The following is a 19,353-nucleotide window of genomic DNA, read 5'->3' as shown; positions in this document are numbered from 1 at the left end:
AAAGAAGCTTGGACACATGGCTTTACAGAGCTATGGGTACGAGCGTGTTTCATTTGGAAGGGTCACCTTTCACACCTAAAGAGAGATTACACAACACTTTGTTCCCACACAACACTGCAGTTTAATCAGACATCCTGCCATTCGAACATGCATCCTGCTGCAGGCATCCATTCCAACAGGAAACTTTTACTGGCACTTGCAAAAGAACCTGCTACTTTCTGGATTTGCTGGGAGAGGTGATAGCCACCAAAAGCAAGGCTGTTAGAAGGGATGGTGGGGGAAATGATCTCCCACTTCAGTGCAGATTGGCAGTGACAGCTTCATTTAGAAACATACTCTTTAGTAAGTTTTGGAGGGAAGGTGAATTATTGCTTCCCTTCAGACCAGTTAGAGCAGCATTAACTGAGGTCATTGGAAGACTAAAATCTGAGAGTGCAAATCCTGGAGAGTGGGAGCTTTCATGTGAGATATTAGGGCCTGGGGGAGCATCTGGTCACCAAGGCCCCCCAGGGGAGGACAAGAAACAATGAACACAAACTGATTGAAGATCGCTTCAGACTGGACATAGGGAAAAAACTTCTTTACAAGTCTAGTGCCGAGGGTTTGGAACAGGCTTCCCCCCAGAGGTGGTGCGGTCACGCACCCTGGCAGTCTTCAAAAAGCATCTTGGCATCCATCTTGCAGGGGTCATCTGATCCCAGCAGGTCTTCTCTGCCCAAGAGCAGGGGGGCTGGACCTGATGATCTGTAAGGTCCCTTCCAGCTCCTAACAACTGTGAACTGGTAGAGTTTCAGGCAAAGCAGTGAGAAAGAGAGGTGTATAAACCTCTTCCTACAACAAAGAAAAGCTGGATAAGTATGCATTTCGATGAAAGAAAGTAGAAAGGCATGACGTATTGTGTGTGACCTCTTATGAACAGATGGCTAGGAAATGACCGTTCCAGAAGTGGTTTATCTGGCTGCTGTAAGAAAATTCCTGAGACTGCTCAGAGGGGGGATTCTTTTAAAATGCTGTTTTTGGCAGGTTTGGAGGGTTACATTTATCTCCGCTATAAGATACATTATCCCACCCACCCCAAACTGCTGAGGGTACCCCTACAATTCATTCAGAAACTAAACCTAGTACAGGATATTGTGAACCGCTTAACTGGTGGTGTGTTTCATTGGGAACATGTAACACCAGTTCTGCCTGCCACTTGGCTCCCAATAGGAACATAAGGTGTTCAGTTTGGGAGTTGCTTACTCAGGATTCTCCTCCTCTCCCTTTCTGATACTGCCATAGCTGCATTAAAAGGAGGCACTCGGCTGGAGTCTCCATGCTATAGAAGAGAGGGGGCTGCTGGTACATCTCAGTAGCTCTGAAAGAGCTGTTGGGTGGAAGGATGCTGGCTGTTGTTTAACTGTATGAGTAAAAGTGTGATTAATTGCAACTATTTTTAAATCTCACAATTAATTGTGATTTTTTAAAATTGTTTGTCAGCCCTACTTTCTATATTTTGCCACGAAGTCAACATTTTCCAAATATGTCAAAATATGACAAAATATTAATCTTCCTTTCCTCTGTATTTCATAGCCAGAGATTGTATGTTCTTGTTATTTGTTTGGCTTTTTCCTTAGCTGCCAGTAGTCTTTAGTCTTCAAGTTAAGCTATAACTGAAAAGCAATTGGCCTTGCTCTGTGCTGTGATTTGGACCATTTAGGTATACTTGACAGCAGGCACCGTGTATGGGTTAGAGGGTCAGCTGACGGAGTTAGAGGATGCAGCACGCAAAATTAACAGTATTACAGCAGAATCTGAACTAGCTGAGCTGGAAGATCAGGTAGCAACGGCGGCAGCACAGGTTCATCATGCAGAGCTTCAGGTGAGAAAATTCTCTATTACCCTTTTTAGCAAGTCAATATAGAATTGCTTTGTTATGCTTAGTACTTGCACAGGTTTCCCTCGCTTTATGCTGTACATGTGTTCCTGGAAAACAGCTCATAACCTGAATTCACATAAAGGGAACCCACTTTACAATGTAACAAATAGGGATGCAGTCCAAGACCTCGACTGTACTGACCCCCAGACTTATTTCTACCACTTTTACAAGGCAATGTTGGTACTCACCAACAGCAGACAGTGCACACACACATAGGGCATTATCATAATGTGGATGGCAACTACAGAAACACGTGTCACAGGCAACGAGCAAGGAGCACAAATCTACACAGGAGACTGTATTTTGGTGTGCATCACGATGCACTGCACAGAGCAGTTGATTGTGGGCTTCCACCACACTGATCACTTAAGAGTGAATTTACCTAACATATAACAAATATTTGGTAGAAAAAGGGTCATTGCATAAGAGCAAATTCACACATACAGAACCCACATAAAGCGAGGGAAACCTGTATATTAATTTTTCCATTATGCAGACTTATCTTCACATTACACAGATTCTGTCTGTATCAAGATGGTGTAGTAATCCAAATACATGCATCAGCATAACAGCAACTCAGAAAGTGACTGACCCACATTTCAACATAACTGGTTATAATGGTTATAATACTGATCAACAGTGGGTCCCAAACCACTTTACAAAGTAGGTCAGAATAATTTCCCCCATTTCACAAATGAAGAAACTGAAGCATGAAGAGGTAAAGGGACTTGCCCAAAGCCACCCAGTGAAGAGCTGGGAATAGAACCCAAAAATGTTGAGTCCCAGGGAGCTGGCTTAACCGCAAGACTGCACCAGGGAAAAATCTTCCTTTGCGCCAAACATGCTGGATCAGATCCTACTATCACTGAAGTAAAAGGCAAATTATTTGTTGATTTTGGTAGGATCAGATTCAGGTCCAGTTAGTCTACATATGTCAATAGGTGGCAGAAGGTACCTTTTAGTAATGAACCAATAAAGTGACTTTGTCTTTATGCAAAGTCTGAAATTGGTCAAGTTCACAGATTAAAATCAGAGACAACTTCAGCCACCCACATTTACCTGTACAGAGGCTGCTCTGAATTGTTTTACTGGGCTGATCTATACCATGAGCTACATGCAGCAAATGCCCATTCACATCACAGAAGTTTGTAGAGGCTTGCCCCAGCAAACACTGAGTGAAAAATGATGAAAAAATTACACCACTTTTAAAGTTTTAAAGACAGCACTAATATTTACCTTACATTGCATAGACAAGCTCTATCTAACTCAAGAAATCCATGGGCCGACACAAGGCAAGGCGCTGCTAGATCTGGTTCTGACCAAAGGGGATGATCTAGTCAGTGACCTGAGGATTGAGGGGAAGCTCAGTAACAGTGATCATGAATCACCTTCCTCATCCATCGCAAAACTGGCAAATCAGTCAGCAATGCAGAAATCCTTGACTTCAGGAAAGCTGATTTTCACAAGCTCAGGAAATTGGTTGTAGAGGCCCTGATGGATCACAGCCTGACAGGGATGGGTGTCCAAGAAGAGTGGTCGCTCCTTAAGGATGCGATCCTAAAAGCACAAGTGAAGTCCATTCCGGCCCACAGTAAAGGTAGTAAAAGGGCTGGGAAACCCCCGTGGCTGAATAGGGAACTCATGGACCGCCTCAATCTTAAAAGAAAAGTGTATAAGGGATAGAAGACAGGAAATACCTCTAAGGAAGATTATGCATCACTGGCCCACACCTGTAGGGAGTGAACCAGAAAAGCTAAGGCCCATACTGAGCTTAGGCTGGCTGCAGGAATCAAGGACAATAAAAAGTCCTTCTTCAGATACATAGGAAGTTGAAAAAAAATAAGGGCAACATTGGATCCCTGACATCAAAGAAAAAGCTAATCTCCTCAATGATTACTTTGCGTCGGTTTTCCGCCAGCCCGAGGGGATCACCCCGCCTGACAGGACACAGGACTACACGAAGGTACAGGTGACCGTACACCTGCATTTTGTGAAGACCTTGTGAGGGAACACCTTGAGAGGCTGAATATCCACAAGTCATCAGACCCTGATGGAATGCACCCAAGAGTGCTAAAAGAGTTGGCCAACATCATAACTCAACCATTGGCGCAGATATTTGAGAACTAGTGGCGCTCAGGAGAGGTTCCTGAAGACTGGAAGAGGGCCAATGTGGTGCCTGTCTTCAAGAAAGGAAGATCCAGGGAACTATAGGCCAGTCATTTTGACCTCAATCCCTGGTAAGATCTTGGAAAAAATTATCAAAGAATCCATCAACAACAGGCTGACAGAAGGCACCTTTCTGAGAGACCGCCAATACAGCTTTGTTTCGGGTTGGTTGTGACTAATTAACCTCATCTCCTTCTATGATGTGTCACCTGGACAGGGTGGAAGAGGTTAATGTCATTTACTCAGATTTCAAAAAGGCCTTTGACTTGGCCCCCCATGATGTCCTCATGGCAAAACTGGGGAACTGCAGCCTTGACAACCTCATGGCCCGATGTTTCAGGAACTGGCTCCATAGTAGGACCCACAGAGTGATTGTTGGTGGAACCAAGTCAGCATGGCATATGGTGACCAGTGGCGTCTCTCAGGGTTCAGTACGCGGACTGGTACTCTTTAATATATTCATTAACAATATTGATTTAGGTGTTGGATGTTTAAGTTTGCGGATGACACCAAACTATAGGGAAGTATGGAGGATAGTCTGGGGATCCAGGCTGACCTGGATAGGCTCGCAAGGTGGGCATATACAAACCCGATGACCTTCAACATAGAGAAATGCAAGGTGCTCCACCTTGGGGAAAAAACCCACATCATACCTATAGGCTCGGCAGTGCTTCACTCACTAGCACTATGTCTGAAAGAGACTTGGGGGTCATGATTGACCACAAGATAAATATGAACCACCAGTGCAATGCTGCAAGCCGGCAAAGCAAATAAAACTCTGGCTTGCATCTACCAAAGCATCTCAGACAAGACCCAATGTCATTCTTCTGCTTTATTCAGCCTTGGTGAGGCTGCAGCTGGAGTACTACATCCAACTCTGAGCTCCACACTTTAAAAAGGACATGGAAAAGCTCAAGAAAGTCCAGAGGAGAGCCACACACATGATAGAAGGACAAGAGAGCCGGCCATATGAGGAGAGGCTGAGAAGCATTGGACTCTTTGGCTCTGAGAAGCATAGGCTCGGGGGGACTTGGTGGCAGCGTACAAGTATATCAGGAGTGTGCATCAGGACCTGGGAGAACAACTGTTCACCAGGGCTCCCCTAGGAAAAACAAGGTCCAATGGTCACAAACTGCTGGAAGACCATTTTAGACTGGACATAAGGAATAATTTCTTTACTGTCTGAGTCTCCAGAGTCTAGACTAGACTCCCACCAGAAGTGGTGCAAGCACCTACTCTGGACACTTTCAAGATGCCTTTGGATAATTATCTTGCTGGGGTCCTCTCACTCCAGCTGACTTCCTGCCATTCGGCAGGGAGCTGGATCAAGTTGGCCTTGCTACTATCTGCACATGTTGTCTTGCCAGCTGTGTCCCTTTTGGAATCACTTGTGTCTCAATTTTATCTTAATCTCCTCCCAAAGACTCATTTACTTGTTTACTTTCAGGTTTTTTGTAGCTTATTCTGCTTTGTTTTGCTTGATTTTTCTTAATTATGACATACTAAAGGTGGAAGGTTTGAGTCCAACTACAAAGAATCATAACCAACTGCAAAGAAGTCCTAACCAATTTGAAATCATGAAGGTATGATACAGTGTGTCGGCAACATTTTGGGCAGAGTGGCAAAACAGTGGCATGCTGCAGGGGAGCCACGAGGGGCCCAATACTTGTCGTGGCAGTGAAGCCCCAGCTCCTTCCCCACCTTCCACCCCAAGGCGTACATGAACCTGCTGCCAGCAGTGAGCCAGACTGGGGCTCTACAGACCCCAGTGCAGCCTCTTGTAGTGTCCTGGCTGTCTGCCACATCCAGCCAAGGCTCTGGGCAGGCCTTCCTGCCCACCACAAAGCCTTGGCTGCTCATAGCAGGGAGGCTGCAAGCAGGTGCACTGGGGTCTGCAAAGCCCCAACCCAACTTATTGCCAGTGACAGGTGCATGCATGCTTCAAGGTGGATGGAGGGGGAGGGGTTGGGGCTTCACTGCCAAAACAAAGATGGGTTCCTCATAGCTCCCCTGCCATCCACCCCAAGGCACATGTGCCAAGCAAAATGCCTTCTCATGCCACACTGGTATATGTGCTGGGGGTTGCCTACCCCTGGTCTGTGCTTTGAGCCTAACTTTCTCTAATGCAACTTGAATGAAATTAGGATTCGAGTCATTGGCTACCAGCTGTTTCTCAAACACAGCACAACACAAAGCTTCAGTTTATAGTCCTGCAGTATGTCAGTGCAATGCCACCAGATCATTCTTTTCAATGATTTAATCAATAATTTTTTTTTCTATTGAACAAGGGTCCCCTTTGGGAACCAAAGGATACCACACTCCAAAGTGTCTTTGCTAGATTGTCTTTCAGAATTACTAAAAAAATGAGCTGTTCCTTTTATATTTTTATTTGGTGAGGGTATGAACGTGTTGGGAAAGTGCATTTTTGTTGTGTTTTTATATTAACTTTGAGATTTCTTTTTCTCCCCCCAACTCTCTCTCTCTTTCTCTTGTTTTACTTTAAGATTTCAGATATTGAAAGCAGAATTTCAGCACTCACTTGTGCAGGACTGAATGTGGCACCATGTGTTCGCCTGGCAAGAAAACGGGAGCAAAAACAAATGAACCAGGTACCAGAGCATTGAGCAATATTGACAAATATATCGGGAAGCCCTTTTTTCCATATTAAATTTTAATAATATGTATATGTTCTCCACAGATGCACACAATAGACACATCAAGACAGCAAAGGAGAAAGCTTCCAGCTCCACCAGTAAAAGGTGCACTAAAAGTTTCAGTAAACTCATTTCACATATGTTCTCTTTCTGGTTAAATGATGCTGTGCAGCTGACAAACAGGAGGGAAATAAGTTGTGAGGTGAATAAAATAAGAATAAATAATTCCCTCCCAGGCTATATTTATATTGAATACTATACTGGTCTGTCTCTTCATAATGTGCTGTTGCTTGTTTTTTAAGTTAACTTTTTATTGTTTTACTTTACTAGGAGCAAAAAAAGAACCATAACCAAAGCATAAAAGAAATTTTAAAAGTTTGACCCGACCCCAAAGAAAGAGGGTGGGGTAAAACATTAAAAGGTATTTTATAGGAGATGAAAGATTTGGCAATGATGTGCTAATTAGCCGTGAGACAGGGATTTTTTTTTTTTGTAGGTGATGTCTTGTATTGGACCAACTGCATAGTTGTGATGGAAAGCTTTTGGCTACTGTGGTACTCTTCCTCAGATCTCTGGGAGAGCATTTTGGGAGAGAAGAGGCCTAAGGAAAGGTCCTGTGGTACCTGGAAGGTTGTTTAAGTCTATCCCAACCATACTATTGGTGCAATAAAATATATCACCCACAAAAATCCTTGCATCTTGCATATATCCTGGACCATCATGTCTATAGCATAACTTCAATACCGCTGAGTTGTAAATAACTGTCACTTTTCTGGAAAGTCAGTGCATTTCATTTGACTATGTGGGAAGACCTAATTAAAGCCTTGATCCAGTAAAGTACTATTTAGTAAAACACTTAAGTATGAGCTTAACTTTAAGCATGTATTGTTTAAGTATGTTTCCAAATTGAGGCCTAAGGCTTTAAAGAATCTTAGACCCAAAAAGAGTGTCTCCAGCTAACATGTCTAACTTCCTTTGATTTATGTTTGTCCAAGTATCATGCTTTCACCCCACCCTCAGATCATCATCTTAAGAAACACGTCTGTTGAAAACCTCTAAATCTTTTGGCTAAGAGACATTACTTGGTAATTTCGTATATAATTAAAATAGTTTTCACAAAATAAGAGTCTGTGCAAAATATGGGTATCATCACCAGTGTTCAAGAGTGAATGGAAAGTGCTGTGCTTTATATTGAACTCAATGCTACTGTCAGTGAGGGTCACAGAGGTAGGTGCCTCCTCTGTGAGTTATCTGGATATCAGTATGATGCACGCACTTCCTTTGCCAAGGCAGAAACAAGCTCAAAGTTGGAGCTGGAGTTCAGACATACCCTTGTATCCAATTTTTCACTTGTTTTCCACCCAGTACTTAAGAGCTCCTTAGTAGGGAAGCACCTGTGGGTCTCTCCATTCCCTGGAGAAAAGACACAAGTGCTAACCTGTGGACTTGGGCCACCAGTCTGAGGCAAGGTGCCCTAAATTTTAGGCTCTGCAACACCAAAGTACCTTAGATGTTGATTGTACAGGTAAGAATTCAAGATCCATGGGGCATGAAGGAAAACAAGCAAATGGGAGATGACTTAGCCCTGTGTTTAGGACACTAGGCTGGAACGGGAAGGGGGAGGGGGTGAGTCCTGAGTTACAGTCTTTGCTCCATATTTATGCATGCTGCATTGAATAGTCATTGAATGAAAAAAAGAGGAGGGATGAAACTTTAGCTTGGCAGTTAGAGACTTATCTTAGTTGTGAGAACTGTGGGTTTACATGGCTTCAGGCTAAGGATCTACACCTAGGTTTTCCTTTTCCTGTGTTGGTGCTTTAGCCACTAGCAGTTGTATAATAAGGCCACTGGAACAATGGCCATGGGCACTATTACATTTTTAAATGAAAGTGGCTATAACTATGTGTGCTAAACGTAATACTTGATGGAGCCTTCCAGAGGACATAGTTACTGTTCTGCCCATTTCTGGATCCAGTTCTAGAGTGCAGGTAGGAGGTAGGCATCTAGCTCCTCAAACAAAGAGATTTAAGATGTGCCCATCAGACAGAGTTGCAGGACCTTGGAGAATTTTCAGGTCTAAAAGATAGGCACCTAGCAAGTTCAGGTGGCCACTAGATCACAGTTTTAGATTTGGCTGTCTAAAATCTTCCTAAATTGAGGTTTAGATGCTTCCATCCTTCTTTCCAAAGGTTTGAGCCTGATTCTCCCAGCCTCCCTCTAATTTTATACCCGTATAACTCCATTGATTGAAGCAGAGTCAAGCTGAAGTAACATGGGGGTCAGGCAGGCTGTATCATAATTTTGAAAACTTCTCTTACAAGTTCAGTGCCTACTATATTTCCATTTGAAATTAATCTCTTTACTTTGTTTTTTTTTAAAGTATAACATTCCTCCTGACTTAGGTTTAAGCCTCTAATGACCTAAAAGATATGTTTCCTCATGTTTGTTGTTGTGTTTGGTTCCAGCCATGGCTTGAGGAATGTTCCCACTTCTTTCTCCCCAGGTGAAAAAACTGATGAGACTCCAGTTACTACTACTACTACTAATACTACTACTACTACTACTAGAACATTTAACAGAAACTTCATGCTCCGAGGATCTCTAACACAAAGAACTAAAGAGAGAAAAAGCACTGCCAAGGACCCAATGGTAATGACTAAGAATAGGCTTTTTTAAAGTTGTAATAAGGAACACTAAGCACAACATACTTAGCTCATTCTCACTGTGCAAAGAATGAGGCCTTGGCTATACTCGCCTGCCTCTCCCAGGAGAGCTTCTGGGGGCAGACAGTAGCTACCCCTGCCCAGCCACCAGAGTGCTGCATGTTCACACACCACTACCAGGGCTATGAAGGCATCAGCTGCTGTAGGGACTGCAGCAGCTGACAGAAAGCAGAGGAGTATCTGGAGGTGCCTTCTGCCAGCTGCTGGATGGTGACAGAAGCCTTCCTCCATTCACCAGAGAAGGGTTCTGCCACTGCAAAGGTGCTCTGAGTGTGCGGTTAGGCCTAGGGGTCCCCTGACTGCCAGCCGGAAGAGATATTTGGATTTCAGCTCCAGGTGTGTTAGTTATGGAAGATTAGTAAGTGCTGCTGGATTGATCCTCTCCTCAAAAAGTTACTGAGTGGGAAGTGGAAAGAGACAGCTCAACCCTCCACACTTGCCAGCTATTATAGTGGGTCAGGAGCATGGAGGACAGCTAACTGCATCTGAGCAAGTGAGGAGAGAAAAGAGAGTTGTGGTCCTTTGAAGAATTCCTGTTAGTGGTTCTCCCAGTCCACAGTTTATCCATATTCATGTATGAACATGCACAATTTCCAGGTGCGTTTACAGAATTGCAAACGGTGCCTTCTTTTTATAATTCTTCCAAAATAGAATCAACAGGCGAATTCCCATCACACCAGGCTGCTAATTCAGATCCTGGCCATCGCAGTGCCACAGTTTCATAGAGCAGGAGATACTTCTGTTATTCGACAGTAGGACTAGAAACATGCCCATGAGCCATCAGCACCTGTCCCCTATATTTGCAGGCCACCATTTGTCCATAAGGCCAAGAACTTCCATACTGGTCCCTCTTCCATTCTACATTCACAAAACAAACTATAAACACCCCACAGCATGCCTCAGGTAAGGAGCAGGATGGCAAAAGGGCTACTAATGCCTTGGCCACTGAAGTGGTAGAGAAATTACCAACTTAAAATATGTTCAGATGAGTGTGTGAACACTCCTAAAACATCCTATCCCCTGCTACCTTAGGTGAGATTTGCCCCCACTAAAGTTGATGAGAGTTTGCCATTAACTTGAAAGCTAATGGCAAAACCCCAGAAATCATATCTGAGGACTGCCACCCGAACCGTGTCAACTCCTCTCTGCAATTAGGAGGGTGGGACTTGTGAGGTGTACAGCCCTCTGTGCTGCATAGGGTGAATTTTAATTGGGAAATATGATAAGCTACTAAACTGGCAACACAGCAGTGTTTTGCTTAAGAAGACTTATTAGGATTGTATTCTATACCTATTTTGTAACTAAATATTTTGCTAAACTTGTCTTTTTTCTCTGCATTCTAGAAACCAACTATAGGAGCTGTTGTTATGTACTAGAATTACAAACTCTACTGCCAATAACACACTGCCTAAGGCTGTACACTTGAGTGCCTTTACCTAACAGCCATTGTATATGTCCAATAGAAAATGGACCCTTGAGAACCCACAATGCCTCAGTAATAGGGCTTTGTTTGGATACCTCACTGAGAAAGCTGTCCAAGTCTTCAGCATTGTGGTCTGCTAATGGAAACTCTGCCTTAAAGTTCTCATAAGACTGGAGAAAGGATACTGAGTTTCAAAAGCAAGGCTCCACATTTTAAGATGCACTCCTCCCCCTCTCTCCCCCCATCAATTGTACTGAAGTATATTGTCTTTAAAAATCCAGTATGTTTTTGTACACTTAATTCAACTGTAATTGTTGGTCAATATTTCACATGAAAGGAAAGGACAAAGCAAACCTGTGATTCTTCTCTGCTGGCCTCTTATTGTTCACATAGATATCTCTCTTGTTGAGCAATAAGAAAAATTCCACATGCAGTGTAGTGAACATTTGTTTTGTAGAAGCTTGGAGGTGGGGGGGAAATTGGTGTACCTGATTCTGCTCCCCCGAGCTCAAAGGGAGCTATAACATCAAGTCAAATGTTTCCAGGATCAGCTTCAATGTCTGAAGAGTCCCTATATGCTGAGAGCGCACCTTTGTCTGAGTTATTGTTCTAACTCCAGATCTGTGTGCTTTTCCTGTTGAGAGAGCAGTTTACAGTGGTGATGGGCTGCCATGTTTCACCATGACACCATAGTAGGTAACATGCATGCAGTGTATCTAAGACTAAATGTGTGGGGATCGTTGTTCTGTCATCTCAATGCATCTGAAAACTTGCAAAATCAACACCTCTGCATCTATTATACTGCTTGGAGTTGCCCCTGTTTGGAAGCATCCCAAGTATTTGTTATGATACGGTTGGCATAGCTCAGCACTGAGCCCTGCCAGTTCTTTAACAGTACAAAAGTAGAGTAAAATAAAGCTAGGAATTAGGAACAGTTTCCAGAAAGTGCTTCCTGAAATGTATTTTTAAAAACCAAGAGAGTGATTATGAAAGGTCCTCAGATCCATGGCAGGGAGAATGAGACCTAAGGAACCTTTCACCTCCCTTGCATATTGCATGGAAGGCCCTTTCAGAATGTCGGTCCTTTTGCTTTGGAGAACATCATGACTGCCGGTGCCAGTCCTTGTGTCCTGAAGGATGTAGGGAGGCAATGGGTTTATGACTCCATGCCGACTGCAGAGCAGGATCAGTGAGTGCAACGGTGATAAACTTCACCCCAGGAGGAAGTGCAGCTTGAGATGTCCTTCACCTCTGTACCAAGGAGTTCTGGGAGGGAGAGCACCTCTTACAGCTCCACCTGGGACAATACATTTCTGTCCTTTGCCAAGCTTAGTATGTAACAGGCATTGTGGAGCCCGAAGGAGCAATTAACCATGTGCATATGGAAATAAATTTTGGACTGTGCAGTGATTTAAGGGTCTACAATGTTGAACACTTCATGGCTGATGCCAAACATTTGGGCCAGGATTTTCAGATGCTTCAAGACAGAAGAGTAGCCTGGTTTTCAGAAGCAGTGAGTCCCTGCAGTTCCCATCAGCTTCCTTAAGCACTAGGGATGTTCAGCACTTCTGAAAATTAAGCCATTTTTCTTTATGTGTCTAAACTTTGGGCAGCCACATTGACAGTTTTGGGTTGTGGGCTGGAGAGATGAACAAAACCTGGAATTAATCAGGTGTAACTGGATGCCACCAGTCAGATTTGATGCTAAATAGAAGAGAAAAAAAACAAAGAGCGTATGAAATGAGGACTAGTCATGGTGCAGTTCCCAGTCTCCCAAGCTCATTCAGCCCTGGGAAAGGTAAATGATTCCAGTTACAAACTTTCTTCCTATATGTGTAGTTTGTCCACCAGTGCAGTTAGAGCATCACCTTTGAAAACATTTGGCTCATCCGGAAGTATGACGTCATTTCCCCAGCTGGTGTAAGTCAGCATAGTTCCATTAGCTTTAGTGGACCTATACCAGCTGACGAGCTGGCTCACGATGTTTATTCTGGGCCAAATGAGGCCTGCCCCTCGTCCCAGGCAATGCTAATTCTTTCCAATTGGTTCACACAGGTATGGGCATCGTACTTAATCCACTAAGGGTAAACTGTATGTACCAGGCAGTGGAGGAGATTAAAAAGCACAGGACACCTAAAGTATTCTTCATCTTTCGATTTCTCTCCCCTCAACTGTTCTCCTATCTATGTACTATACATTCCCAGATTTTTGTTTATACCGGAATGTGTGCTATGAAACGTTACTAATGGTGGTTGGTCTAACATATTCATCTAAGAATACTATTAGCTAATATCGTATATGTAATATCAATTCAGAAATGACTAATTTTAATAGATTAACTCTGGCTTCTGTTCTGTTAGTGTGATTTAAAAAAACAAACAAACAGAGTTTGGAATAAGATGTTTTCCATAAGAGGCATGAAAAGCAACTACTGTTGTGTTACAATGTTAAAATATTCAGTCTTCTTTAACACAAAATGTGTACTGTGTAGGCATTGCAAAAAAAACAAACAAACACAAAACCCTGCTATATGGCATTTGAATTTTTACAAAGGTTTACTTGTGCCAAATATGTGCAAAGGTTTAATTTACTGTTTTAAAAAACAAAAATCATAAAAGCATATGTTATAGCACACAAAGAATTATTTTGTCATCCAGTGATTTCAATCTTTAGTGTTAATATTTATATTTAGATTAATTTTTATAATGAAAATATTTTAATGGTTAAAATGAAGACTATATGATGATCTATTTGATTAAGTCTGAGTGAATATTCAGCTTGCCTTGTTGTTGTTTGCATATTCACCAAGAATTATTGTCAAAGGACATGATAAAAAGAGTAAAAGTAATTTATGAAAAAGAATGCCTTTTCAGGGACTTGATTCATAAAGAAAACAAACCAACAAAAAAAAGTTCTACTCTGTTGTTTGGATTTGTGTGCACTTTACTTGGGAAAAAGTGCAGCAGGCACTATACCACACTTTATAATACTACAGTACAAAGGCCTAACAAGCAGTTTTCGTAGCAGCAGTGTCTGGGACAGTGGTGGCTTCAGCCCCTCTACATCAGCACCCACGGCTGATGCCCCATTTGCCCATCCCTTGTTACAGTATGTGCACTGCTTTGTACGTACAGGTATCCATTGCACGCAAATGACTGCTGCTCCATTATGTTTAGGAGGTGGTGCAACTCGGGAAGGGAATCCAGTGCTCCACTATGCCAAGCATACTAATTTTGCTAAGAAGTGATATATACACGCCCTATACACAGGTCTTTCTTTCAGAATGATACTGGAGAAGAAAGAAAAAATTTCTCCTTAAGAAATTTGGTATGTATTCCATTCTAAGCTATATGCACAGACTACATTAAGTATAGTGCCTACACTTTCCATCAGGGTCATACCTACATAAGAGACTCAGGATTTGGCCCTCTGTGAATCCATAGCACCTTTTCCTGTGTTCTAATACGTCCTCAATCACACATAAATTAGAAGCCTTTAGCCATTTTTTTCCAGCTAAAATGTTGATTGTGTTGAAACCAAAATGTTTTTACAAAAATGGCAATTTCAATGAAAGTCTCAACAAAATTAATGTTTTGAATTAAAGAAAAATCAGTTTATATTATTTTTTATTTTGGATATACCAGAATTTCATTTCAAAATGCTATATTATGGGGGAGGGAGATCATTTTTTTAAGTGTTATTATTTTTTGTGTCAGTAAAAACATATGTTGTATACTACTACTACTACTGACCACGTTATGAAATAATTTTAAAATAGTATAAGTATTATGCAGTATAATGACTGGCATACCAAATATAGGACAGAATTAAAATATTCTATTTTTATTTGTTTTAAAACCCATTAAAGGCAGTGCTGTATAATACTTATTGAAACATCTTTTCTAGATCAGTTTATCTCTGTTTTTGGTGTTACAAAGCATCAAACATTACAACAACATTAAGATGCCTTTTGATGTAGCAAAGAAGATAAGATGTTTTGATTAGTATTAAGTGGATGCGGCTCTTAATAAAATTTCTCTAATGCACAGAAAAATATTTGTTTCTATTCAAAATTGGAATGAAAACAAATTTCACAATGTTGATATTTCATACAAAATGGAAATTCTGAATTTCAATAGGCTCCTCACAGACATTGCATGCCATTTGTTTTCCTGTTTCTCCTATTTCTCAGCATTCATGATTGCAAGTGATAATGAAAGTCTGAAACCCCACTCTCTATCTTCCTCCTGCTGTCTTACTCAGAATTGAAACACACACACATTTACTCTCCTTTCCTAGCCCATCTGAAATTGTGCACCCAGCCTCGCTATGTCTGTAGTATGCTCTACACATGCTTCATATCTATGCAATGAGTTCTGCTTGTTCTGTCAGTTTGTTCTGAAAATCCTATGAAAATGCATTGCCCCTTTGTAGTGAAGTGATCACATTCACAGTATTGTATGTGTGCACATCCAGAGGCACCATGCAGTTTTGAAACTGGCTCAGACAGCTGCCTGAGGATTCACCTGGGATCCCCTGGATGGCAATGTCTAAGTAGCTGATGTCCTAGCATAAGGGTCATGGTTGAAGATGGGGAGTCTGATTGCGTTTTGGCTGGTGTCTAGTGATTTACTAGAAAGATTCAGTGAGGGCTGGTTTTGGCAGTGCAATTCAAAGCAGATCTATGGCTAAGAGCTGGTTGTTGAGAGGCAGCAGACATTGGCCCAATATGTTCATCCTTTTTGGGAATCCCAGGTCATGTTTAAATTGGGACTAGTTTTGCTGTGTTTGCCTGCTACAGAGCATAGCAATGGTCAATGTCTTCATAAGCCACATGAATGATAAATCATTAGAATCACTTCAAGAATTCAAGGTAATCATTAGCGCCATGGTAATTATTAGCATCATTGATTCCTGGCTCAGTTCACACATATGGTCATACTTGTGGTGTAGGTTGCTTACCACAGTTTGAAGGTTTAGCAGTTGGAAACCAGAAATATCAGGGAGGTAAGAAGTCTCATTACATCCCACATTTTGAGACTGGATCCACCTACCTCAACTTTGGGACCTTTAAAAAGCATGATAGATTTGTACCTTATAGACAAACCAAAATAGATATAGATATAGATATCTATATATGTATATCTAGATAGATAGATGCAGCTTGTGCTTGATATATACCTACTTTGCTTATTCTATAAGGCACATATCTACCCTGCCTTCTACTTCACTTCAGACTAAGACAGCTAACTATGTTTTTTTGGGACCTTTTCAGTGGTCCTCACTTCAGAGCTAAAAGAACCAGAGCAATTCCAAAAGACTGTGAAAAGAGATATAGATCCTTTAATAACCCACACTATGAAAGATATAATGTGGTTTAATAATGATCATTGATAAAATATTATGCTATTGTTTGGAGTGTGCAGGAGGTTTTGATGTAATGCTGAGAAACTCAGAATTACTTAAATGCCACCCCTCTACTTGTTAATCCAGATACAGAAACTGGGCACAACACATATACTACACTAGTGATGCTGGTAGATAACTGCATTTTATTATTGTATTTTCTTACATACAGCACACATCTCTTCTCCCAAAAGTCAGGGGGAATGTGTTTTAAGCAAAGAAGCTGTTTTCTTCACTGGAAAAAACGCATTCCTGGAGACACTGTGCATGCCCTGGTGCTGCTAAGGCAGCGACTGCTTCTGTCTGTTCAGCAAACTGAAGAGGTAGAGTCTTGCGTTAACCTTCACAGCCTTAGCTTGTGCCTGAAACAGCACGTGATCTGTTCTGATATGGTAATGACACCTTGAGCACATCTACACGGGATGCTTAACTTTGTATTTGCATAATTTACTGTGAAGTAAGCATGTGTGTCTACAGGTGCACATGCTTACTTCTCAGTAAACCTCCCTAATCCTGAATAAATTTGCTACCTGCAGATGCAAGTAGCAAATCTACCCAGGATGAGTAACAATGCCATAGCACTCATGTAAACACTGGACTGGGAGCAAAATCTGCTCCCAGTCAGCAGTCCATCAGGGGGCAGGAGATAACTCCCTGCCCCTGAATGCTGCCTGCTGCCAGGGCAGCCTTTGCCACAGGAGCCCAAGTGGGGACTATGTCCCCCTGCCCCAGCAGCAGGGAGCTCCAACCCCACTGTTCCTAGATCACAATCAGGGAGCTGGGGCTGGGAGATCCTTATCTCCCAGCTCTCCAAGCCCCTGCTCCGTCATTGCAATTGAGAGGCTGGGAGATAAGGGTCTCTCAGGTTGAGCCCTGCAGCCACAACCATGGAGCTTGGGCTGGAAAATAAGGGCCTCCCAGTCCCTACCTCCCCAGTTGTGATGGCAGAACTGGGGGCTTGGAGATAAGGGTCTCCCAGCAGTGTCCCCATGGTCACAAAGCTCCGTGCTGGAGAGGGTTAGGGAGCTCTTTCCAAGCCCCATGTCCCCAGCTCCCTGCCAGCCCCTGGGCTAGCACCTGGAGGGGGCTGGAGCTCCCCGCAGTTGCAGCAGGGGCCCATTGCAGGGCTGCATGAAACTGGGTGTAGGGGCTGGCAAGGTTTTCAAGCCACAGGCCAGAACAATAGCACCAAGGAACTTTCCCTCTGCCCGCACTGAGGCTAGTCCCCTGGAAGCTGCACCTGCATTGTTGCCACTTTTCCCAACCCCCAACTCCCTAGTTAGGGTGTGTGTGTGTCTTCCAGACAGTGGGGAACTCCATGCTGTCAGGAGACAGCCACACTGGGAGTTCCTGATGCCATACTTTTGGACATGCTATGTTTCTAGGAGGACTTTCTCTACAGCCACGGTAGAGGGTGGCCATGCTGTCAGCCATGACTCTGAAAAAGCCTTTTTTTCTACGTTTTGTTTTCCAAAAACAAGGTGCATGTTTTATTTGGGGCTGTGTTGTATGTGATAAAATATAGTATTCAAGCAAGATTTGCCAAACATTTATAAATGCCCATGAATAGGTTTAATAAACTGAAGGAGTCATAAAGCATTCACCAACCCTTCTAAAAAAAAAGTACAGTGCCACATGAGTCCAGTGATATAAGACATGAATAGCAAGTAGTCATAGTAAGTAGTTTGCAAATAGGCCAGAGTCCCAAAATTCTCCATACAAAGTGTCACACAACTGACAATAACAATCAATTTTGTAAAGCAACACAGATCTTGTTGGCAGATAATTCATGGGCAGAAATAATTACAAGGACTTAATTATTTGCTGATTAATTCACTGTTATTGAACTTTCTGACAGTGATTTAAGAACAAGGCTAGAAAGATTTCTAATGCTTCTTCTGCAGTGCTATTCACAAATTGAATGTTAATTCTAGTTCATTAGCTAAGTGTTAAATGATCTTTTTTGGACATAAGCCACAAAGTATTAGCACTGCGTATAATTTTATCTGAAGTATTTTGGTGGTAATAGCTACTAATCAAGATTAAATATATTGTAATTGGTATTGCTCATAAAATTACTATAATTGAATTAACTGACATCATGATGATCCATGTTAAGCCAGAAATCATGGCTTATTTATGCAGTCCATTATAATAGGTTTCTTCATTACTTATGGTGCAGAGTGACTTAGAGCTTCCTGACTAATGAAGTCTCATGAAGATTATATTTAAGATTGTTAAAAGGGAGCTGAATCAGGACAACAGCATACCTTGGTCCTATTTCCCCAGTAAGTTAATATAGGATTAAAGACTCTGTGAGCACTAAACTACCAATAAGGGCAGGCAATATACCCACTGGAAATACGACAGAAAGGCTTGTTGACACATTAGCACTGACACTATGTTTTATACAGAGTTAATTCCAAGCACAAGAATTGTTTGGCTCTTGGGCAGATCTAATGTCACAGTGAATGGTGATGTCAAGGCACAGGGTGGGTGTTATTGGGGGAGTGCTTTGCTCAGAGCAAAAATACTACTAACAGCTTATGGTTGCATTCAGTGCCACTTTTCACCTTCCATCTGAAACCTGAGTGCAATTATTTTTAAATGAATTTGCATGGGAAATAAATAGATTACATGGCTGAGGACAACTAGGCAAAAGGGTTAAAGTGTGTATGTCAGGAGACAGAAGAATGCAATTGAAATGGAAGTTAGTGTTGTTACACTCCAGCAAAAAATGGGGTCACCAGCCTTCATCCTCTTCTGCATCCATTGCTTCTGGTTCCCATAATGCATTCAAGATCAGGTCCAGGCCTCTGCCTCCGGGTTTTAAGCTGCTCTGGCTGCTTCTTAGCTGCCTTTTTCCAAACCGGCCAATAGGTCGGACTCCACGTCCCACATACCAGAATGGATCAATCTCAGGACCTAGAATTCAAACTGCTCAGTGAAAAAGGTGCACTTGAAGTCATTATCCATGAATGACTATCGTTTTGGGGTGAGCATCTCTTGAACAAAGTCCAAACATTCAAAGGACATTATAGCATGCGAGACAAGTTCCAGGAT

The 19,353-nt window shown here is 42.3% G+C and overlaps 1 protein-coding gene across 1 annotated transcript in view; it reads left to right on the top strand.

The window, feature by feature from the left end:
- The window catches only part of MYRIP (myosin VIIA and Rab interacting protein), a 278,869-nt gene extending 265,123 nt beyond the window's left edge, over positions 1–13,746 (top strand). Inside the window, exons 11-15 of the mRNA XM_019508912.1 lie at positions 1,700–1,861; positions 6,589–6,693; positions 6,783–6,843; positions 9,242–9,387; positions 10,805–13,746. Coding sequence (XP_019364457.1) covers positions 1,700–1,861; positions 6,589–6,693; positions 6,783–6,843; positions 9,242–9,387; positions 10,805–10,837 — 507 coding nt within the window. The 3' untranslated portion in view covers positions 10,838–13,746. The remainder of the gene's footprint in view (positions 1–1,699; positions 1,862–6,588; positions 6,694–6,782; positions 6,844–9,241; positions 9,388–10,804) is intronic.
- Positions 13,747–19,353: the final 5,607 nt, after the last annotated feature.

The sequence above is a fragment of the Gavialis gangeticus genome, unplaced genomic scaffold (assembly GCF_001723915.1).
Source record: "Gavialis gangeticus isolate Ggan-Ray unplaced genomic scaffold, GavGan_comp1, whole genome shotgun sequence".
NCBI classification, from domain to species: domain Eukaryota; kingdom Metazoa; phylum Chordata; order Crocodylia; family Gavialidae; genus Gavialis; species Gavialis gangeticus.
The sequence above is the reverse complement of the archived record's forward strand: the minus strand, read 5'-3'. Positions and strand labels throughout refer to the sequence as shown.